This window comes from Melospiza georgiana, chromosome 1, assembly GCF_028018845.1.
Source record: "Melospiza georgiana isolate bMelGeo1 chromosome 1, bMelGeo1.pri, whole genome shotgun sequence".
NCBI classification, from domain to species: domain Eukaryota; kingdom Metazoa; phylum Chordata; class Aves; order Passeriformes; family Passerellidae; genus Melospiza; species Melospiza georgiana.
In genome coordinates this window covers 93,529,637-93,547,226 of record NC_080430.1, presented here as the reverse complement: position 1 = coordinate 93,547,226, position 17,590 = coordinate 93,529,637, and the positions used below count along the sequence as shown (strand labels likewise).

Genomic DNA, 17,590 nt, shown 5'->3' with positions numbered 1-17,590 from the left:
AGGAAAGTGGTTGAGCTCCAAACTTTTTTCAGGTAAGTCCAAAAACTGTATGGATTGACAGCTAAAAACCACCATTGTGAGCTAAAACAACCAAAACAGAAGTTGGTCAAGAAGTTAAAAACATCACAGCAAACAGCTTCGTGTAACACCTCTTTCCAGCAGGATCAAATTATGTAGCAAATGTAGCCTATACTGATATAGATTTGCATAAGATGTTTCCAATAAAAAACTAAATAGCAAACAGCCCTGAAATAGAAGTAGGTAGGCCATGATAAAAGAAAGGGAAAGATATGAAATATTGATCAGTTAAAGAAAAAAGGGCTGGGTTTGGTTCTAGAAACTTGAGTTACACATAAACCAAATGTAATAATGTCAAAGGCATGAGGAAAGCTGTTCAGATACAAGATGGGCTCCTCATAGCCTGCCACCTGCAGAAAACACTACTCTACAAACAATGAAAAAGATTTTTCAGAATTATGCATTCTCATTCCCTCACAGAGTGCTAAGAGTGACAGGTACATCCTCCATGTCAAGTGAAGTTTTGAAAAAGCAAAGGTAATGGCAACTGCAGTTTAGGATTCTTTTTCAAGACTTAATTGAGCTTGTAATTAACAGTCAGGGTTAAAAAAAGAACAAGATCTTAACTTAGCAAGGAGAGGAATTTTACTAGTACATTAGGTGACAAACTGAACGAAACTGTGATGGTAATAAGCAGGGCAAAGATTATTTAACCATTCCAGCACTCAATAATAATTGCCTCAGAACACAAATACAACAGGGAGCATTAATGGGCCAATAAGAAAGACTTCTAAAATAAAGAATAAGCAAAGGCTTTGCTCCTTAATTTTAAGCAATGCTTAAAACAAAGATAAAAAAATAGTCAAGTTAAAGGGAGAAAAGGAAAGACCAGAAGAAACTTAACAAGGAATTTTCTCTGCAACAACCAACCAAAGAAAACCCTAAGAGCCTATAAAAACTGAACTAGTAAAACTTGCAACATTTCAGATGTTTCAGATTACAAGAAATTGCTTTTCCCCCTGCAGTCCATCCAGCTGGAACCAGACTAGAACTATTACCGTGTTTTAGGTTTTTTTTTTTAATGAAGGAAACACATGCCAAGTCCAAGAACATCATCTAAGGCCTCCCTCAAGCTTAACACCTCCCAAATATTTAATCTGTTATATTCTGATCATGTATTTCCCAGTCACCAACATCTGTGATGTTTGGACAGGAGGTAGCAGCTGAAAAGATTACCTGCAAGTCTCTTTGAACAAGAGCAATACGTTACATGCTGTTTACTTAAGGATTTACTGATCAGGTCCTAGAAAGGAAACAGTCCTTTTGATGGTACTCGCCTTCTGTTTAATGAGAGCTCTCACAATATTTCCATAGAATGTTTATCTGAGATTTGAGACAATCAGTTTAAGGAGTGCCTCAAGAATCTGTCAGCTACATTCTTTTTTCACTTGTTATGAGAAGCCACAGAAAAATAATGGCCTTTTCTCAAAAACTTTACCAAAACTAACAGATATAGCCATAATGTATCAAGATGTACTTTGTATTTAAGGAAACAAGCTCAGTTGTGGCAATTTTTGAGCAGCTGTTTTCAGATCTTTTTGAGGGCCTTCAGATACTGACATTTAAGTCATTATATGCTTCATGCTCAGGAAGCATCATGACAGCATGCTTAGCTAAAAATATTCTAATGTCTATTTATTGTCAGTGTAATTAAGTCTTGCATGACAGAATTAAGTGATACTTAAAGAGACTGGGTTTCAGGAAGTATTTATAGACATCTATAAATAAAACCAGAGGAAACATAGCTATTTCACAGTCCCTGCTACAAACCCAAGAGTTAAACTGGCAAATCATGTTTGGAAGACATCCTGCCTACCTCTCTCCCTAGGAAAGTACCCACATTGTATGCAGGATGATTTAGAATCTCAAGAGTAATATTTGTTACTGCCTCTTGTGTGGTGGGTTGACCCTGTCTGGATGCCAGGTGCTCACCAAAGCCATTCCATCATTCCCCTCCTGTGGGAAAAGGGAGGAAAATATAATAAAAGGCTTGTGGGCTGAGATAAGGAAGGGAGAGCTCACTCACCAGTTACCATCACAGCATAAATAGCCTCTGCCTGGGGAAATGAAATGAATTTATGACCAATCAAATCAGAGTAGGATTGAGAGAACTAAAACATATCTTAAAAATACCTTCCCTTTACCCCTCCCTCCTGGCCTTTATTCCTGATTCTCTACCTCCTTTCCCCCAGCAGCACAAGGAGACAGGGAATGGGGGCTGTGATCAGTTCCTCACATGCTGTTTCTTCTGCTGCTTCCTCTTCAGCAAGAGGTTTCCTTCCCCTGCTCCAGCATTCTGTCCCAGGGAAGACAGTCCTCTGTGAACTTCTCACACACATTCCTTCCCATGGGCTGCAGTTCTTCACTAACTGCTCCAGCATGGGTCCCTCCCACAGGCTGCTCCAGCAAAGGTGCTCCTTGGGATCACAAGTCCTGTCAGGAAACCTGCTCCAACATCAGCTCATTTCCACAAGGCCACAGCCTGCAAGGGAATCTCTAGTCCTGCAACTGGAGCACTACAGCACTTTGGTGTCTGTAGAATTGTCTCATTATCACTCCTCTCTTCTCTGGCTGCAATTACTTCTGCACAATACCTTTTCCCTACCCTTAAACACATTATCCCAGAGATGTTACCACCATCCCTGACTCCAAGATGGACCCACCATTGGCCTTGGCCAGTGGGTCCATTTTGGAGACATCTAACATTGGTCCTGTCAGACATGGGGGAAGTTTCTGGCAGCTTCTCACAAAAGCCACCCCTGTAGTCTCCCCAGTACTAAAACCTTGCCACACAAACCCAACACGCTCCTACTCACCCTGGAAAAGTGAAGGCTTTGAGTGACTGCACTCACAGTGAGTGACAAGAGCCTATAGGAAAAATGGAGAGGGGCTATCACAAGGGCATGTAGTGACAGCACAAGGGGGAATGGCTTCAAACTGAAAAGGAATATGTTTTGATTAGGTATTAGGAAAAAAAAATCTTTACTCTCAGCATGGTGAGGCACTGGAACACATTGCCCAGAGAAGTGGATGCCCTATCCCTAGAAGTGTTCAAGGCCAGGCCGGATGGGGCCCTGAGCAACCTGATCTACTAGAAGATGTACAGGGAGATTGGAACTAGATGACATTTAAGGTCTCTTCTAACCCAGGCCATCGATTCTTTAATTCTATATTGATCAGCATTCCTGCTAGAAAAAATTCAAGACCTTATCTCTATACAATGAGGATTAGCTGCCTTACAGTAAAAGCTCCTCTTCATTTTGTGTATTTTCTGCTTCCTGCTTTCCATTAACTTTATAATGGTAGAAAATTTGGTTCTTAAAAAAAAAAAAAAAGTAATTCCAGGAATGAACAGTCTTTGCTAAGAAAATGTAATAGCACTACATACTAGAAAAGAAGCTACAAACCCCTACAAGAAGAGTGCTGTAAGGTAAATTTAGTTGCATTTAATACAACACATAGAAATCTTGGTCAGAAAGGCCTTTCCCACACTGCTTGTACTTTCATTTTGTACTTTCATTAGCTCATCTTGAGTTTGGGGGCAGAGAGGATCTTCTAATATTACATTTTAGGTACTGTCTCTCATTAGGTCTTGCACAGTGCTTGAGGAGGATCAAGTCTTCAGAGTCATTCAGCCAGAGAGCAGCACACGTTGTTCCAACACCCACAGCTGCTATGGAACACAACCATGCGTCAGACAGAGCGGAGAAGCAGCAGCTGCCATCTGACATCCTGTCCATAAGGGCTACAAGCAGAACTGCCACACAGATGCCTCATCGCAACATGAGCCTCAGGGATCTTAGGAAGTGAACAAGGACTACCTGCTTACCTGCCCTAGAAGACAAAAGTCTGTTAAGATAAGGGGCCTGTCCAGGCACTAACAGAAATCTTAAACAGTTTGTACAATTTCAAGCACTAACTTTTTTTTTTTTAGTTCACCTAGTGTGTGGATTTTTGGAATCAGAAAATTCATATCCTTCTATTCATATTTAATTTTGTAGAAAAATTCAGCAAATAAACTTTGCAGAAACTCAATTTCAAAAGTTTTCAAAGGTTGCTAATTACTAATGCACTAGTTAACTGTAAGAACCCATATTTTTTTTTATGATGAAAACATTATTTCTGACATTTGTCCCTGCTTTATGGACTATCAAACCAGAACAGTTTCTTCTACGTGTTATTTTGCAAACGGACAATCAACTCTTTTGTAGAAGTCACACAGACATTCAGGATGCTGAGTCAACACTTTGGAGACAGCTATCATGAAGTGATGAAATCCAGTTACCCCCATTTATGAATTTTCCTCATAGTCCCTCTGGACTGATATCCAGAATAGCAGCACAAATGCACTGCATATCCAAGACTGCTGAGTACTTAGACTTGTGGCATTGAGACTTGTGGCATTGTAACTTAACCTGGAGACTTTTTGAAAGTATCTTCTCATTGGTTTTACACACATCATTTATAAAAACCTTCAGGGAAGCAAATTAAATAAACAACTTTAACAACCTGTAGGCTGGTTCACTTATCTGTGGGCAAATGCTAACATGCTTAGCAGAGCCTCAGGCAATCTTCCACATGCAGTGTCTAAGAAGCTGGTAAGCCACCTTTGAAAAGGAAGGAGGAACAATCCATGACCTGCAGCGACAAGTAGGAGCTGCCAAGCACAACAGGAACAGCCCTACCAGCTCAGATCACTGGGGTACCTCATCTAATATCTTATATCCCAGTCCTCCACATGCTTGCCTAGAAAAGATCATGAGAGTTAAACAAGGAAATGCAACACGAGCTATAATGCACTTGTAGCCAGATTTCCTGCTAGCAAACTGCAAACTGTACATTAAATTTCAAAACACCACAATACCTAATTGTATGCTTCTCACAAGCACAATACCTTCACCAGATAGAAATATTCTCAGGATATTCTCTGGAAGAGGTGAAAACAGTCCTCTTCACCTGCTTCACATCCACACTTACAATCTACTCTTTGTAAAGTTCACCAGGAAAGAGTACAACTTCAAATTCAAATAGGCACCTCAGATTATTAGTATCATTGCTATGTACTTGTTAGACATTCTTGGAATTCTTAAGAGATCAAAAGAAAGGATTCAACTCAGAACAAGAGTGTACTATAGCAGTGAACAACCTTTGTGCTGAATGAATTCCTAGAAAATCGAGGAACTTTTAAACTTCAAGTTCCAAACCAAACAGCATTGAGAAAATTATTAGCTAGAATGAGATATAGATGAACTTGTTCAAATGCAGTGCAGCAATTTTATGACACCAATTTATTTCCTGTAGTGTGGGTTATTTTGGGTTTGGGGATTGTGTAGTAGGCTTTCTTTGTTTGGTTTTTTTTGTGGATTTTTTTTTCCCCAAAGCAACAAGAACTCTGAAAATTTCAGGACTTTTTCCCCCATGGGATTAAATTATTTCCAATTTTTATTTTGTAATTGTGAAAAGGAGGACCAGAGGGGGAAAAAACAAATGAACACAGCTCACTATTTTTGTAGCCTGTGGATTCTTGATATAGAGGATTAAATTAATGATGTTATTAAAGTACCCTACTTTTAGAGGAGAAATTTGCTTTCTTTTTAATACTCTCTTTTCACAGACTTCTTAAAACCAGGGATCCCCACTGATCTGCAGAGGTGAAGCAGAAAAGTACACAACAACCAACCTGCATTGCTGCTATCCTCTTTTTTCCACACATGGAAGAGGAGACCAATCACTGGAAAATCCTTAGTGAGGCTTAACCAGTGATCAAAGGTACCTTGTTTACTCTTATTCCCACATGGTACACAAGTCAGAGGACTGCCCCACCATTCACCTAAAAAAGGAGTCTTCAAAATTTCTGTAGCAATGAGTGACCATGAAAAAGATCATAATTTTCAGACAATTCAAATTCAATCTTTCTTCCCTTTTTTAAGAGATGCATGCATGTTCACAGACTGAACTGGCACCAAAATTTGTACCTTTGAGCAACCTGACATGAGTTGGCAAAGATAGTTTTTCAAACAAGATCTAACTTAACTTCTTCTGATAACAGATTATGTGCATCAAAAAGCACACTGGACATTATGAAATATGCATTCACCATTACAAAATGTGATCAGAAGTAAAACTGGCTTTCTAACTCAACTGCTGTTTTGAAGTTTGAAATGCACAACTAGTAGACCAAATAATTGGGTTTCAGGGCATACCAGGCAGTACATTTTCCTCCCCTCCTGTTGCCCTTCAGTATCTTCTTACCCAAACAGCTAGATTTTATAAACAAAGCAATTCCTGCTCCTCATTCCACACCTAGAAAGCCTGGGCAAGGTTAAGCCTAAGAAAATCCAACTCAGAGGGAAGTTCATTGTTTAAAGTGTACTTTCAGATGTGGTCAAAACAGATGCAGACATGTTTTCAGCACCAGAGAGATGCAAGTCTCAGAAATAACTCTATTTACTAACATAATCAGATAACCTCAAAACCAGAGACCGGCAAACAGTAATTCTGGCTTTTCCCCCTGACCTGTTATTGTTAATGTACCTAACCTTGTACCGCTTGTGCAAACAATGCCTGAGCCAGCTCTGAGCTGCTTATTCAAAAAATCACCACTGTTGTGGAACTGAAAACTCAGACATTGTAATAAAGGATGTAGCAGGGACAACACATTTATTTCACCTGCAACTGAGAATTCTTTTTATTTAAACTGGATTGGCTCCTGAAGATGTAGAAAATGTTCCTTGTTAGTTCATAAGCAGGTGGCTTCCCTGCCAGGAATACCAGCTATTCAATCCTCCTCACACTGCATCTTCCCAACAGAAGAGTTCCTGCAGCCTCTTTCACAGAAGGCTTCCTGAGCAGCATTTTGACATCCCACTTAGTTCAGAGCAACACCTGGTATTCCATTTTCAAAAGCACAGACTTGCTCTAGGGATTAAATGAGAAGTACAGTATGCTGTGGAAAAGGCTATGTAAATCCAACTACTATCCACCTACAGGAGTGCAAAACAAAAACTTAATATAATCCAGGAACTATTATCTTATTTATGCTAAAGTGCCTGTATGTTCTTTTGATTGCTTCATTGAAGAGCTTCAGGGCAATAAAAACCCATTCAGTTGGAAAATTTAAGAATATTTAAATGAAGCAGAGATACAATACAGAATCTTTGGTAATTAAAAGGGAATGCTCCATGCACTGGTCTAACTCCTACATGTTAAGTGCTTGCAACATTGTATTACCCTTCTGCTTGCAAACATTCTTCATGCCCATGAATAAACAAACTAACAAAAATACTATCATAACCCCCATGCTGAAAAGATTATGCTACTACAGAACAACTTTGCTTTTTTTATTTGAATAATAGGATTTGTGTGGTTCTAAATGGTTATATGAATTCTGTTTAATAAAAACTTATTTCTGTAAGACAAAACAAACATTTTTTAATTTTTCTATGCACATCAGAAAGGACTTTGGGATTTGCTCATAAAATACTTTTCTGATTTATGCTTAGGAGTTATCTTACTATTTTAGGCATATAACTAAGAAATAATCCAATTCAATATCTAAAGTAGACTAACAGTTATAAGTTGGCTCTAGAGTGCATATCACTTCTCATTTACCCCATTAGCTTTAAACAAGGCTGTTAATGAAATGCAGTATAGCTCAATAAGTGAAAAATAGACTTTAAGGTTCTATCTAGCAAGGGTTATACTCTTCTAATGAATAAAGAAACATAAAATAAATCCATGCAGAAAGCCACAGCTCATAGTACCACACAACAGTTTTACTAAACTATAATCAGAGTTGTTTGCAATCATTAATTCATAAATCATCCTTTGGGGATTTCCCCACCTAATCTGTCTAAAACCATCTGGTAACAATGCCGAATAGCAAGAAAGCTGCTCTAATTCTTCTTGTGCAGGATCATAGAGAGATAGTTTTGATTTAATGCTCATTCTACTGGAGAACTACAAAAATTTGTTTAATCTGCAGAAAAGTCATTATTCAGATCACAAAAATATGAAGGATACGATACCATTGAAAAAGAGCAATTGATTTCAGCTACATCAGTAAAAAGCATCTTCCTTCAGCCACTTGAAATGTTAGTCTGACTCATTTATCACATCAAGGACTAAGGTATTGAACATTATAAAGCAGTAGCCAAGCTTAACTCAAAGCCAGTTTTACTCTCCAAGGGTTCACAGAAAAAAAAGCCTGAAACCACAGCTGTTTCATCATAGTGTTGTTGCTCATGTGATAAAATGCTCAAGTGTAATTTTCCTTGTAAAGCAGAATATAATTAGTGATAGTAACATCATTATTTATTAATGCAACAAAATAATTTAATTTACCTCTAAGTTATTCTGAGGTATTCCTGGGCTCCCCAGCATACCTTATAAACCACAACTGTAAATGATTATCTATTTCTCTTTCAATGTTTCACAATGACCTAGCCTCAATGACTAAAAGATGTCAATCAAAAACTAGTCTCATTAAAAGGAAACCTGCAACCACATCAGCCAAGAAATACAATTGGTACCTTGAAATAATCTCCTTTCCTACATCCAGATGACAATCTCCTAAGATTAACTCTTCTGCATAAATCAAAGTGAAACAATCAGGCTCCTTTAGGGGCACGGAGCACCAAGTGTAGGCTGAGTAACAGCTGAGCTTCAGGCAGAAAAAGAATTTGCATGGAGCACAAGATGCTTAACAGAAACTAGAAGCCCACAACTTAAATCAGAACACCTTTGGAACCGCAGGGAATAGAGTCTAAGAGTCAGTGACTGACTGGAACCACGGAGGTGCAGCTCTGCACCCAGGCAGCCCCGTGTGCTTCTGGGCCCACAGCAGTCACAGCATGAGATCCAGGGCAGAGTTTCTCTGCTGCACAGCGTGTAAGCTCTTCTGACTTCAGCAGGAGGTTTGCCTCCCTCCGCACAGGTTACAGCACAAGCTTTTACACCACAATTCGTAGTTTCATTACATAACAGTAGTGCCAAGTTTCAAGCCTAAAGTGAGCACCAAATTAATTCAAAAGACAGAAGATTCTGGAAAAGAGGCAAAACAGCTTCTTAAAGCTTTCAAGTTACCAAGATTTTTAATGTATGGAAAAACAAAGGCATGGTCCCAAGAAGCAGTTTAAAAGGAGAGTATGCAGATCTTTTTTATCCCTCAAATGCAATGAGCTAAAGACAAATATGGATCATCCTACTTTTTCCAAAAAAGAATTTTCTCATCCTCCAGAAAGAGCCATAAGGGGCAATGCACAAGCTCTGGCACCAGCCAACAATGTAAGAACCCTTCAGCACCTTAGACATACGAAAGAGAAAGACCTAGAGGTACCAAAAAAATGCCCAGTGAAACAAGGCAGCCAAGGGATTCGCTGGAACAAATCTGTCAGTGCATCTGCTGCATGGGAAATGCAAATGAGTCAAAGTGAATCTGAGTTTGGACTGAGGGCTGAAGTTCAGGAAGCAAATGAGACTACACATATTCCTTAAGATTATGAATTTTGTCCAGAGAGTATATGAGACACTTCTACCTAGACTCTAATTGAGAAAGAGAATGCATTTGATTAACAAGTTCAAAAGCAGATATGTAATGAGTCTGTACTGCAATACAATACTATGGCTACAGACATTCAAACATTACCTTATATACAATACTGATGCATGATGCAGAGGAAAAAAAAACAGGGACAATATGATAGGGGTTTTCCCCCCCATTTTTGTAGAATTCCAAGAATAAAGAGCTAGGGATAAATAAATTAGAAGCCTAACAGTGCTTTTAATATAGGACTGTCTGCTTTGAAGCTGTTAGAAAAAAAATCTGAATTTCAAAAGATTGCTCTCTTCCAATCTCTCCAACCTGTCAAGGTCCCTGTGAAGGGCTGCACAGCCCTCTGGCACATCAGCCACTCCTCCCAGCTTGTCTCATCAGTGAACTTGCTGAGGAGACACCTGTCCCTTCAGCCAAGTCACTGATGAACTATTTAAACAATACTGGGCTCAGTATTGAACCTGGGGGACACTACTTGTGACAAGCCTCCCACTAGACCCTGTGCCACTGATTACAGTCCCTCTGGGATCTGCCATTCTGTCAGTTCTCAAACCACCTCACTGTCCACAATTCCTGAGTTGGCCTATGAGTATGTTGCAAGAAACAGTGTCCAAAGTCTTGCTGAAGCAGAGGTAGAAAAGATCTGCTGCTCTCCCCTCATCCATTCAGGAGGTTGTTCCATCATAGAAGTCAATAAGGTTGGTCAAGCATGATTTACTTTTAGTGAATCCATGCTGACTACCCCTGAATCCCTTTTTGTCATCCATGTGGATGGAGACTGCTTCCAGAATGAGGTGCTCCACCACCTTTTCAAGGACTAAGGTGAGGATGACTGGCCAGCTGTCCCCTGGCTCCCCTTTCTTACCTTTTTGTAGGCTGGGGTGACACTTGATTTCTTCAGTCCTCAGGCGCCTCTCCTGACCACCCAGACCTTTCAAGGACACCTGTGAGCATCCTTGCTGTGGTTTCTGCCAGCTCTCTCAGCACTCATGGATACATCCCCTCACAGCCCATTGACTTGTGGATGTCAAGCTTGCCTGTATGTTCTCTAACCCAATCTTCCCTGATGAGGCAGAAGTCTTAGATTCCTTTACTCTGGTCTCCTGAGTTAGAGATTCCTGAGGGCTGGTGTTGCCAGAGAAGACTGATGCAAAGAAGGCATTCAGTAACTCCACCTTCCCTGCATCCTCCCTTACTAGGGTGCTGCCTCCATTTAACAATGGGTTCACATTCCCCTTAGTTTTTATTTTGTTATTGATGTATTTAAAGCTGCCATTGGAGGACTTCCAAGCCAGCAAATCCACAAAACAGCTTCCCCAAAACCACTGCTAGCCTACAGACAAATTCCAAAGGCAGTGTCAGTAGCACTGACTGTAGCACACTGAATCCCATGTCTGCAGTTTTACACTTCTCTTAAATCTCCCTCTTGGACAGTGGATGCTTTTTCAGTTCCATGGAGAATAACATCAGTTCCACTAAAGATACAGCAATGTACCTGCTATTTTAGTCCATTCCTTCAGGAGTTATAACCTCTGTTACTTCCTTACCACAGTTTTGCTGTATTCTTTTGACAGAAAATAAGAAGAGAGCAGCACAGCTACTCATAGTTGTGCTCAACTGCAAAAGAAAGTGAAGCAATCCCTATTCCAGAATGTACCTCTGTGAGGCACCCAGAGAATCTGTGTGGAATAAAAGTGATATGCAGAATATGATATGAAAATGTTAGATAAAATGAACTGGAACAACTTGCCAACATTAGATGTAATTCACTAAGATTTCAAGGGGCTCAAAGATACAATGGATTGCATCAACTTACTCATGCAATCTCCTGCTTAAATCCAGGTCAACAGTTGAAGTATGAATGTTGCCCTGACACTCGTACATGTCAAATCGATACAAAAAGTTAAAAAGAAGTAGTGGACACCTAAATAAATATGACATACTGGCAAAGATTTAACAAAGCTGTTTTTAAAGAAATTATTGCCTCACAAAACAACTAGATTTCTCTGTAGACATCACCAATTACATGGATAAGAAGGCACTCCACTGAAAAAAAGCTAGGAAACAAAATTGACACCACAGTTTTCAAAAGATATCAGACAATCTCTGAGAGAAACAGAAGCAGATCTTTTGTATGAATATTGAACTCATCAGGAGAGAACGATGAGAAGGAAGATGAAGGATATCAGAAAGTGAATGATTACTTACTTTAATAGATTTACTCAGAAACCTTTACTGCAACATGGATTATTATATATAATCATAAAGAGAGAGGTGAGATAAGCAAGTAACAAAATGATTAAGATTTGTTGGTGATCCCAGTTTATCTGGGACAGTAAAGATAAGATCTCACTACAGAATTGCAGAAACATCTGGCAACACTGACCAGGGAACAAAATGTCAGAACAAAAAAATCACTGCAGATCAAAATGATACAGGAAAGTACATTCCTAGCTTTCCTTATGAAAGCTAGGTCTGAGCTGACCATTACTCCGCAGAAGCATGATCTTTTGATTATGAAACAGACATCCATGAAGAATATCTGACTTGCTTATGATGAAAGCAGTTTCCAGGATCATCTACTCTAGTTCCTTGCTCAAACCATGTCCAGTTGGAGTGTGCTGTTTATAGCATTATAAACAGCACACTCCATTCTGAACACATCCAAAATTGCAGACTCTGTAGGAGCTCTGCACACCCCATCCAGTGTTTGGCCTCCCTTACACTGATAAAAGCCTTCTCTTTTATCTCATTAGTTTCCAATGTTCCAATTTCTGTCACCACACGTCTGGGATCTGTCCGTCTCTGTCTTCTCCATACCTGCCATTAGGTGGATAGCTGTAGACTGCAGTAAACTCTGCCCTTGTCAAGACACAAAAAATTCCAAAAAAACCCACTGCAGATTCAAGTGATACAGAGAGGAAAGTACCATCTTAGCTTTCTATAAGAAATCTAACAGATCACTACACCTCTCTTCTTGAGGTGGAACAAGTCCACTTCCTTCAAGCACCCCGTCTATGTCACATACTTCACTATGTCAGTGTTTTCCCTGGAGCACAGAACTCAGCATGGTACTGTACCCCATGCTGCCTCACAAGTGCCAAACAAAAAAGAATCACTTCTGCAGTCTGCTTGTTATGTTCATGCCACCAAACCCAGGTGCAGCTGGCCATCACTGCTGACCCCCATTCAACTTGTCCTCCAGGATTCCCAAGCAAAGTTTTCCTGAGGACAGTGGATCCCAGCCTGTACTGCTGCATGGTGTTACTCTGACTCAGCTGTGTGACTTGGACTTCACAAACTTCCCGTCATATCATTTTTCCAGCCTGTCCCTCTGTCAAGCAGCCCTGTCATCCACAGTGTCAGACACTCCCCAACTTGCTGTAGGGAAGGTGACATGCCTGTTGAACATGCTGGTCTATGCTCACCCCAACATTCAGCATCCAGGTCATAATTAACAAAAAAAAAAAAAAAAAAAAGCCAGAGAGAAGTTTACAGATTGTATACAGACCTCTAGCTTGATGCAAAATGACTATTCTAAAGTCATACCTTCAGTCTGAAAACTGCATCAGTGAGCTTCTCGGATTATTAGGAAAACTTCAGCTGTGGGTTCTTTGGGGTTTAATATACAACTCCAGAAACTTCTGGAAAAACAGAACACTGGCAGAAAATTACATAACATTATATAACATTTACTGAAAAGAGAATTATTTTAGCTAGTTTCAGAGAAAGCAAGGAAACAACAGGACAGTAAAGAACAGGTTTGTTTCATTCACCTCAAGGCACTGTTAACTCACGTAGAATCCAAGACTGACAACAACAGCATGCAGAAGCATTGGTATCATAGGCTTTTTGTAGCTAAAATAAAGAAAAACTTAAAAGCTTATATTTTTTACTATATAGGTCAAGTCAATTCCAAAACCTCTGGCAGGATCTCCTATACCAAGAAAATTGAAAAAGCATTGGAACCATGTTACATGTTCAGTAAAACATATGTTACTGAACATGTAGCCATTGTTACATGTTCAGTAACACATGGGCACACAGTCACTCGCCAAAGTGCCCATGACAAAATGGGCTTTCTGGAAGTTGAGCAGCTGTAGTCACATTGGTCTGTGCTCCAGATGCTGGAGGATAGGTCACCTTCCACCGTGAAAAGTGACTTTGTTCTTTTGGAAATACAGAAGTACAGGATGAGTTGGGATGCAGGGGAAAGGTCATCTAGTCCCACTCCTGCTCTGCCAAGGGCTGGGACATCTTCCACTAGATCAGGTTGCCCAGAGGCCCATTCAATCTGGTCTTGAACACTTCCACGGATGAGGCACCCACAGCATCTCTGGACAACGCACTGCAGTGCCTCACCACCCTCACAGAGAAGAATTTCTTCCTAACATCTAATCCAAACATATTTACTTTCAGCTTAAAGCCCTTGCTCTATCACTACACGCCTTGGTAAGAAAGTCCCTCTCCAGCTGTCTTGCAGAGATCCTCTTTAGGTACTAGAAGGCTGTAATAAGTCTCTCCTGAGCCTTCTCTTCTCCAGGCAGATTGATCTCAGTTTCCCTGTCTTTCCCAAGTACCTGACTGTGAAATTTAACAAATACCTATTCTGCTGTTTCTCAGAGTGTTTCCCTAGAACAGATCTAGACAGACAAACTCCTACAGCTGTGAAGGTACCTGACTGCTCCTACACCAGCAAACAGGTACAGAACGGCAGCTGCGGAAGCAACTGGTGGAGCCACATCCTGAAAAGTGCTTTTTCCCTGTCACTGCTTTTCCTCAACTGCTTAAACCACTTCTTAGTAAATGAGTCAGCACTGACCACTTCAAACACCCTTCCTGACGTGTGTTGCCAAAAACTTCCCATTAAAAGAATGAACCCCAAAATAATTAGACTGGAAATGGGTAGCAGCAGTGAAGGAGGATGTCTAGACTTTTAAAGGATGCCATAGTATTTATGCATGGAAAACTGAACTAAAGACACCTACCCCAGTGAAGAAAATATTGCTTATTTTAAAGAAAATTGTGGTGCTTCACCCCAGAAGCCATGTCTTCTGAACTGCATGCCACATGCTTTGCAAAATAACGTACAATGATTCTTTTCACTGTTCAGCTATGTAGACAGTGAAAAAGAAGCGTTAGCAAAAACTCTTAATACTGTGGCTTAAATTTGTCATCTTTGTCATCTGTGGCACTCTTAAAAATGGGCCACATCAAGGTCTGAACAGATCTAGTTTAATTCTGTAAATACTTTAAGTTTTAAAAGCATTTTTAATTGGTTTAATAAGTACATGCAGTAATAACTCTAAGGGTAACTTATAGGAATTTTATACCACTGCAGATAGCAAATGTACTCCGTTATAACATAGTCTATAAGGAAAAATCCCAAGTTGCAAAATGCAATTAAAAAAAAAATCAAACCCAACAATCACAATTGCTGAGGAAAAACAAGCAGGCAAACACATGTTTACAATATTACAACGATGTACAATACAGTACATGAATTTAAATAAGAATCAATGCAGCTTTTTTTTTTTGCTTAAAGAAAAGATTTAGCCCTTCATGAGAGATTGAAAGTGAGTTTGTCAGACAAGGCACCTTTTGTTTCCTCTTTGCTTAAAATAAGTAGTGAAAAGCAGCAGGAACATTCTGACTATTTTTTCAGTAGTATACAAGTATCACATAGCGCTTCTCAGATTTTCACAAAAGGGTAAACTGTGAAGTTAACTTCACAGTAGGAACAAAGCCCTCTCCAAGTGCATTCTGTACAAGCAGAAAAACAAAGTCCTGGGGGTTACTGCATGCACAGCTTACGCAGAAACTACAAGCAAATTCTGAGACTAAGAAGTACTCTATAAACACCATTTGCATAAATTTCCGAACAAAGCCAACCAGTGAGATCTCCGCTGAGCAATCCAGATGGAAAGGCACAGGCAGAACTGATAAAGCACTACAGTAAGTGGTGCTGGTACACCAGGCAGGTGTAGGGAGCTACTGCTGACACCATCAGCAACTTCAGCCTGAATCTGAGCAGAGCTCCGCGCCCGTGCTTCAAGGAACACACTCGTCTGAGTCCGGAGCGCCTCGGCAGGAAAACAGCGAGCTCTGAGTGCTCCCAAACGCTCAGACACACACAGGGAAGTGAAAACCGCTTAGCCCTCCTGGAATATGTTGTCACAGGCTTTGGGGACAATGAAAAATCATACATGACACACTTCTCTTTCGTTGCAAAGGCAATAAGATCACTGTTGTTAAACAGTACTCCGGAGAAATAAGAACATCTTCGCATAAGTCTGTTAAAAGTACAAATTTAACATATGCAACTAAATTCAGCTTTTGCAACTGGATGTGTTTCTGACTGTTCTTAAGCTTCCTAAAAGAGGTCTCCCTATTTTATCTCGGTTCTTTCAGGACTAGAAAATCAATTTAACTTTACTTTGCCTTGGAAAAAGTGGTTCAATCCCTTTGAAAGGCTTTGCTGTACTGACTGTGACGTCTCCAAACAGAAAAACCCCCACACATTACCATGATGGGTGCAGAAACACAATTACCCATCAGAAACCCTCCCTGCAGCCCAGACACAGAAATGCAAAACAAGGCTTACCACAGCTTGTTTCCAGATAGATTATGAGGATATAAACACAATTTGACCTCACCAGGACTAGTTATTTTTGTATAGCTGTTACATCTTGTTTAAGGATTTTGTACACGTAGGTTTTGACTTGCTAACTTTATTGATCAGTGCTCAAAGCACGAAAATCCTACACAGCAAACACTGTGATGTTTTCAGACATTATTTTTCAAGAAAAAAAATTCTAATGAGTCTGCCAAGTGCCAATTTTGTAACTAGATGTCTGAAAAAAAACCCCAACAGCAACAATAACAAAAAACACACACACCAAAGTGACTGCCATGTAATTACTTAGCAGAGCAATACAAAGCCTGATTTGGGTGGGTTTTAAGGTCATTTAGCACAGTGCGGGACGTGCTAAAAGGTCACCAAGACAGTTTGCCTATTATTGAGCCTCTTAGAAACCGGGCACTACCCCGGGGTGCAGCAGGAGCTCCAATCAATGCACCGCTCGGGCCAGACCGCGAAAACACAAAGCTCCGCCAAAGCCCCGGGAAGAGGAGCGCTCTCCGGCGCCGAGCCGGGAGGGAAGGAGCGCGCTCCCACGCGGGCGGCCGGGAGGCTCGGGCGGCGGGGCAGTGCCTCCGTCCGGGGCTCGGACCGCCGGCGGCACCGCAGCGCCCGGCGTTACGCAACGCTCCCCCGCGACCTTGCGGGGAACTTCGGAGTCTTCCTCGGGGACGGACGCGCGAGCAGCATCACCCACACTGCTCCGGCAGCCGCCGGCGGGACCGCGGCACGGGCGGGAGGGGGCGCGGCTCGGAGCACCGGCGCGGCCGGACAGAGGGGGCTACGGAGCGCCGCGACCCGGGCGCGCAAACTTCGGCGGCGGCCGAGCAGAGCCTGCCGGAGCTTGCGGGGGGAAGCGGGTGGGAAATCGTTCTCCCGCGGCGGTTTTCCTACCTGCGACACCAGCGGCACCAGCGTCTGCTCCACGGAGCGCGTGCGGATCTCCAGCCCCGCGTCCGCGCCCAGCCCGGACGAGGACGACGAAGAGACGCCGCTGCTGCTGCACGGGGACGTGGCCATAGCGGGGGAGCCGGGCCGGGACCCCCTCCAGCCGCGCCGCCGCCGCCGCCGCCGCTGCGCTCCCGCACGGGCAGCCCGCGCCCGCCGCTCCCCTCACGCCGCCCCGCCCCCGGGCCGCCGCCCCCGCCCCGCGCCCGCCGGGGATCCGCTGCCGCGCCGGGCGATGCCGCGCGCGCGCGCCGAGTCCCCCCCTCCCTCTCCCTCAGCGGCCCCTTCCCCGCCCCTCGGGACGGGACGGATTTAAAGCGGCAGCTCCCGCCCGCTCGCCTCCCGCCCCGCCGCGCTGCCGGCGCCGGGGA

The 17,590-nt window shown here is 42.0% G+C and overlaps 1 protein-coding gene across 1 annotated transcript in view; it reads right to left on the bottom strand.

The window, feature by feature from the left end:
• CTNNAL1 (catenin alpha like 1) overlaps positions 1-17,345 on the bottom strand; it is a 57,128-nt gene extending 39,783 nt beyond the window's left edge. The window contains exon 1 of the mRNA XM_058036612.1: positions 17,166-17,345. Within this exon, the coding sequence (XP_057892595.1) occupies positions 17,166-17,291 (126 nt within the window). The 5' untranslated portion in view covers positions 17,292-17,345. The remainder of the gene's footprint in view (positions 1-17,165) is intronic.
• Positions 17,346-17,590: the final 245 nt, after the last annotated feature.